At 31.2% G+C, this 7134-nt stretch overlaps 1 protein-coding gene across 3 annotated transcripts in view; it reads left to right on the forward strand.

Annotated features, from left to right (window-relative positions):
• LOC107453534 (cell adhesion molecule Dscam1) overlaps positions 1 to 7134 on the forward strand; it is a 139220-nt gene that overhangs the window by 115055 nt on the left and 17031 nt on the right. For all 3 annotated transcript variants that reach the window (XM_071185813.1, XM_043048070.2, XM_071185867.1), the window contains exons 15-18: positions 398 to 556; positions 2007 to 2177; positions 4268 to 4338; positions 6102 to 6339. In XM_071185813.1, coding sequence (XP_071041914.1) covers positions 398 to 556; positions 2007 to 2177; positions 4268 to 4338; positions 6102 to 6339 — 639 coding nt within the window. The remainder of the gene's footprint in view (positions 1 to 397; positions 557 to 2006; positions 2178 to 4267; positions 4339 to 6101; positions 6340 to 7134) is intronic.

Raw genomic sequence — 7134 nt, forward strand, 5'->3', positions numbered from 1 at the left:
ATAAAGATTTTTGTATCCCTAATTTAAAATGAAAGTTCTATTATTTTAGTAGTGGTCTTGTAGTAGTCTTGACTACTCTTGACTAAGAAAAATAATCTAAATAAAAATATTTATTTTTAAAAACCACGTTTTTTGTAGTGAAGAATAATAATTGAAAAGTAATAACTTTTAAAAAATATAAAATAAAAATTAAAAAAATTATAATTTAAAATAAAAAAATTCAAAGTAAAAAATAATATTTTTAAAAACTACGTTTTCGTAGTGGAGAATAATAATTAAAAAAAATTGAAAAACGAAAAACGTGGGGCGCATGAAATACATAACAGTATATATACACATACATATTATATTTATATTTCCATAAACTTATTGTTATATTTTTGTCTGTCCAAAATAGAAAAACCGGATATTCCTCAAGAGCTGAAAATAACAAGAACTGCAAGCAGGTCTGTGGATATTTCGTGGTCTCCCCCTTACAGCGGAAACAGTCGATTACTCAAATACATATTAACCTACGAAGAAGCAACAGAAGAAAAGGAAGGATCCCTCAAGTCAGGTAAGCCTGTATTTGCTTCTCTTTTCAAGTACAGCCTGCATATTAAAATCACGTCAGTTTTGAAAACACTTGATATTAACCCCTTGGCATACGAAGTCGTCTCGGAGACGTCATTTGTTCCTTATGTCAAAACAATAATTGACGTGTCTCAGGCGTCTTCAACACAGAGATACCAACTTGCTCCGGACAGCAAATATATATTTCAAAGTGGTAGTTTATCAATTGTGATTCTTGGTTTAATAAATTCAATTCAGCCGATTTTTTATCCACCACTATTTCTAAATAATTCGTAGGGTTATATAATTCACCACTTCATAGTAGTTATGTCATGTTATACCTTTTAAAAAGCAAGCAAAAATAATCAAACATTTTCAAAATTTAGTTTGTAGTTATTTACCGCGTTTTTTAAAATTATTTTGGCGCGTCCGGAGCAGTTGGAATCTTTGTCAACATTCCGTTCGAGTTGTTGTTGACAGTGCAATCAAAGATCATTTCTATATCAAGAAATTAATAATTCCTCACTGTTTACTGTTTTAAAATGATATGTCAAGGGAGGATTAATTTTAAGGAGGTTGATTTTATAGACAGGAATATACACACTTAAGAAAAGACTGCTTCGAATTTAACCTCTAAAGGGTTGCATAATTTTGAAAAAAACTGTAATGACAGTGCCCATTTTTTATATTCAAGAAAATTATCTAAAGCTAAGTGTATCTACAGTATACGAACTCCTTTTTTGGCTAATTTTTAGCTTATATATTTGATGAGTGCTGACATCTGGTCTAGATCTTATGTTTGATAGAACTATTAAAAAAGCACATACATTCCAAAACCAAATTTGCTTGCATCAGTTATTAAGCCAATTGAAAAGATATGCAAATGAATTCCATGTAATACATTTCTAGTTCCAAAATACTCTCTGAAGAATCTTCTCGCCAAAACATGTTTATAGCACTACAAGTTTCCCAGGGTAAAGTTGCACGGAAGTTTCCCTGCTATACACTGCTCACCCAGTGAATAGCATAGGAGAAACCGGTTTTTTGATACACGAAAGCTTGCAGCTAAAAACAATAGGAGAATGCTGGATTTTTCGCTCAGGGAGTAAATGGTTTTTCATAATTTTAATATTGTGAACAAATACGTTTAATAACCTATTTGTTCAACTATTACTTTTCTATATAAAATGGAATTATAAATAAATACCTTTAGTCCCAATCCTATATAAATACTAGCAATAATACTAATATTTTCCAACGTTTGAGAGTAAAATTAAAACGGAGAATATGTCAGAGTTGACTCGAGCTCTCAGAAAAGTACGAAAATGGAGTCGAACATTTCAACTACCGACTCTGGTTATTGTAATGAAACAATCATCTGTCATAATTAATTGCATAATTATTAGTGCTTTTGTCGCAATATAGTTAGCAAGTGTTCTCTTTTTGTTTCGCAGGAAATCTATTAGGAGGTAATCCCAAACGAGTGACAATACCACCATCAGAAATAACTTGGACAATTAATGGTCTGACGCCCGACACTCGTTATTTTATACTAATATCAGCAGTCAATGCATTGGGAGAAAGTGAAAGTAGTAACCCTGTTACCGCAGTAACTGAGGAAGAAGGTTAGTAGTAACTCGTATTTTCCTGAACACTCTTTATTAAAGTAAATGCATTCTTAACTTCTTACTTATATATATATATATTATATATATATATATANTAACAAATTTAAAGGAGTAAAATTACAAAATTAATTAAATGTTAATGCACTTTTTTCTTTTTAATTTGTTTTCGATTGATAAATCATTTTTTGTTAACTAATTTGTTGCTGTGAATGTAATAGTTAAATCATAGTCATAAACAACGGAAATAATTTAAATAATTACAATTAGTTAATTACAATATAAATAATGCAACTAATTTTAAAATATTAGATCGGACGAAGTTTATGACTTTGCATTCAGAACATAATCTTAAAAAGTATAACCCTATAGCCTCTCTAACTCTGTGGGGGAAACATTTTGAGCGTGTTAGGTGGGTCATCTTGACCATCATTTACTAGCAGGTGTTCCTTTGTAACACTCCTTACAATGCCCTTTGTTCATTTTGGGGGGAATAAGTTTGTGACGAACCTTGCATGTCATCAGAAAATGAATTTGTCATTTTGTCAATCAGGTGGAGGATTCAGTGAGATGTGTGGTGCTAAACTGCATGAGAGAACTGTGCAATTCTATGTCTAGACAATGGAGATAAGAGTTTTCTCGATGACATGCGATGGCATGCATTTTCTACCAATCTCTTACGCTAGATAGTATTACTAGATTAAAAGAAAAAAGCTACCGTTTCCGATGTCACGTGACGTGAGAAAACTCTACCCTCCATTATCTAGACCAGTGTTTCTTAACATTTTTGGTATAATGGACCCCTTTTAAAAATTTTTTGGAAGTCACGGACCACCCCCTGTGAAAAAAATTATTGCAAAAAACATCAATTATAAGAAAACATTTAATTTTATTATTTTAATAGTATTCAAAATTTTAAAAATTTAAATTTTTAATGTGAAGGTTGCTGCTGCTTTTCCTTAATTAATAAATTGGATTGGGGGATGGTATTCGACAAAGCAACGCGCATATCATGTTCAACATTCAATCGATTTCGATGTTTTGTTTTTATTGTCATGAGTGTGGAAAATCCCGCTTTGCAAAGATACACCGTAGCAAACGGAATTATAGCTGCNCAAAGATGACACCGCGCTTTACAAGCAATGGGTAGGCTTCACAAACATTTTAAAAATTAGGAGTAGTCAGCGGACCCTCAAAATATGACTCATGGACCCCTTAGGGGTCCATGAACCACAGGTTAAGAAACCCTGATTTAGACAGAGTATGCAAACAACACGCATTACCACGTGACTGACTCTCACTGAATCAGGACTTTCACTCTAATCATTGGAAGGGAATATTGCAAAGACTTGATGCTTAATAAAGTTACCTCGTATATAAAGTGCAATGCATCAACTAACAGAAAATTAAACAAGAGTTTGATAAATTTCTTTTAAAAGCTGAACACAACTTCTTCACTGAAAAGCGAACTATTATTTTTAAAAAAATAAATAAATCAGAAAAAAGCATCATATTGGAAATGCAGTTCGAGATACTTTTTTTTAAATGATATCTGCTCTGAGCTCTGTTTTGCTAAAATATGCTTGTTACTTTGCATGGAGTATAACGTGCTGTCACGCGTACTAAAACGTATATAATTCTTTATTTTTCAATATCTTCATACTCTCACCTGTAAAACAAATAAAATTGAGCGAATGAAAACGCATTTTAAATCGCTTATATTTTTTGTTTATTTCGAATTTACCTAAGATATGTTTCAATTCATTTTTTTATTATCTGTTTAAATCGATTCTAATTTATTATGCTACATTTCAGATTCATTGCTTTAAGAATAAGCTTCGTCAAACTAATTAAACAAATATAATTCTTTTCATTGTGGAAAGTTATTTATTTTTATTCTGCAAATTTTATTAGCATAAAGGATATTAAAAATGTGCTGGGCCTTTATTATGGTACATGTTTTGAATTTTGAAATAATGTGATATTTATAGGTGCTGCAGCGTTATTTTATTATCATTTCTTTGAATTTTTATCTGTTATATTCTTCGCTTTCTGCTATAAAATTTTCTTGATCGATATTTTTTTCACAGCACCCGGTGGACCTCCGCTGGCTGTAAAAACGCTTCCTTTGTCCTCAACAGCTGTAAAAGTATTATGGGAGGTAGGTGTTCAAAGCATTATTTCCAAGCAGAACTACTTTTATAGCCCTGATGTAAAATGCAACATTAATCATGTTTTAATCTAATTTGTTTCAGTTAGCATCAAGAAAATGCTCAGAATTCAGATACATAGATTATTAAGAATTCATATTTTAACCTCTATCAAATATGGAGTTTTTGAAAGCATTGTCTTTTACATTTCGGTGAACTACATATTTCGATAATTTCATCCTATTGAACAATTGCTCGTTTTATATACTACATCCTCAAAATCATAAAATTAATGTAAGAATTTAGTATTTTAAGAGACATATGTCACTGTTTAGAACAAATAAATTTGTAGTTTTCCATAAATTTTTCCACCAATGAAATTTATGTTGAAAAGGAGAGATATTCAAAAAAAAATAAATTTGAATAATAAATTTGAAATTTGATTTATTTAAAAAAAAATAGGATTTTAAGAGGTATATATAAATTTAAGTAATATGCCAGTTGTATGTAATTGTCGAAAATAGATTAAGGAAAATAAAATATGTCGTCAGTAAAGATTTTATCGATTCTTAATAAATCTTCGACCGGGCAGTCTTCGACCGGTGGGGTTCGAACACATGAACTCTCGTACTTGGGCCCAGCTCCCTACCAACTAGGCTATCCCGGCCCCCATTTTTGTTAATCTTATTACGAGCTTTATTGATAATTCAAATTGCTCGAAAGTAGTCATTAAGACTTATAGATTTGTGACCACAATGCAAAAATTTATAAGGAGTACGGAATTCAATACCCACTTATTAGTTCAAGAATTGTCAACTGTTGTGAAAAGTGCCCTCTGGTGATCTACTGCCCTCTGAAATGCAACTACAGAGTTTAAATTTGACATGAAAGGTCATTTTTATTTATGAACTTAAAAATGTTTTCAAAATTTCAATTTTTTTAAAGTAATTAAAAGTTTAAGTGATAATAAATTTTGATAAAATTTGTAATAATGTTGCTGTTCTCAAGAGGCAACAAATTATTTTTTATAAAAATTTAGAAAATGTTTTTTCTTTTTAATTTTTGTAATATGGATTTTAAAATAAGAAAATGATTGAGAATTATTAGTTTATAACCGTCGTTGAACAGCCGACCCAATTTTATGGGTTTACGACAACCAATGTTCAACTTCGTAGCCTTGTAATTCTGAATCCAATCCAGAAGACGAGGGAACTCCTGTATCAAGTATTGCGAGAAATTTGCCTTCGTGTTGGACTATTTGATGGAGCTAACCCGCATTTGCGTTACATGGAGAGGAAGACCACGAGAACCTCCCTTTGTTAGCCTGACGACAAGGGGACTCTATCTCATGATCCGTCTACCACTGAGGATAGTTTACGTCAGCACTGTGATCTGTGCAAGCCGGATGCGGAAATCGTATCGACTGGGATTCGAACCCGGTTCGTCTCATTGGAAGGCGAATGCTCTATCCCCTGAGCTATCGCGGCTCTCATGTTAATTATGAAATATTTATTTTTCTTTTTGATGTAGAACATCTACCAATTTGTTATTTTGTAGTAAATATGTTAATCTGTTTAATATTTTAGTAATCGCACATTTGCTGATTGGTAGAAACCACGTTTATCATTATTACTTTTTTAAAATGTGTACTACTTTCTACCAGAAACTGAATTAATGTTTTTTTTATTTTCAACAAAATAAAACATGTTCTATTTTGTAAGAAGAAAAAAAACTTTATGAAAGTTACATTTGCATAAATGAATATTATTTACAGCCACCAGATCCTGCGTCACAATACGGCCAAATCAAAGGATATTACGTCGGCTACAAAACTAAAACTTCGAAAGATAAATACGTTTACAAGACCCTTGAGGTTAAGGACAATTTTCGAGAAGAGAGAATTCTGAACAATTTGCAGAGAAACACAAAGTATTTGGTACGCGTCCAGGCATTTAACAATAAAGGAGCTGGACCTCCATCTGATGATGCAGAAGTTGAAACTTTGAAAGAAGGTGAGGATTTTTTAATTAAATATAACTTGAATACAAATTCAATGTTTTGGGTAAAAGAAAGTAAATAATAAATAAGTCGGCATCGTTCGATATTGCGCCATCCTGTAGAAAAATGAAATGCATATGCCGACACAAATTAAAAAAAGCTAAAAAAAAGTTTCTCTATTTTTTAATTATAATTCGTTGCCATCTTTATGTCATTAGATTGACTTTTTAGAAGTTTATTTCATCAAATTAAAGATAAACTTGAATCGGAACAATCACCACTCCAAAGATGACACCGGCAAAATTATAAGACGCACTGTAACATTTTATGTTAAATCTTAATTTATCAGGTTATACTAAACAGCATTATTGTTTTTACGCGTCTGAAACCGGTTTACAGTTGTTTATGTTCACGTATCAGTTGATTAACATCATAATGGAATACGTTAAAAATAATTACAAATAATAAATACGTAAAAAAATCTCCTGAATAAAAACCCATTACAAGTATGTTTGACTATAAAAGTATTGCATCTAAACTCGTGCAAAACACGTAATTATTGAAACACTACAGTGCATCGAATAATTCGGTTCAATTATAATATACTAATATAATACCTGATATAATAAATATTCTATATTTGTATAATGTATCGTCCAATTTATCTTATTTATATTATATGTCGTCTCAATTAACCCATTGATACACGGTATCAGTCCCGTAAAAACAATAAAGCTGTATAGTATCACCTGATAATTAAGATTTTACATAGAATTTTATAGTGCGTCTAATAATTTAGCCAAGGACTG

This window comes from Parasteatoda tepidariorum, chromosome 1 (genome assembly GCF_043381705.1).
Source record: "Parasteatoda tepidariorum isolate YZ-2023 chromosome 1, CAS_Ptep_4.0, whole genome shotgun sequence".
NCBI classification, from domain to species: domain Eukaryota; kingdom Metazoa; phylum Arthropoda; class Arachnida; order Araneae; family Theridiidae; genus Parasteatoda; species Parasteatoda tepidariorum.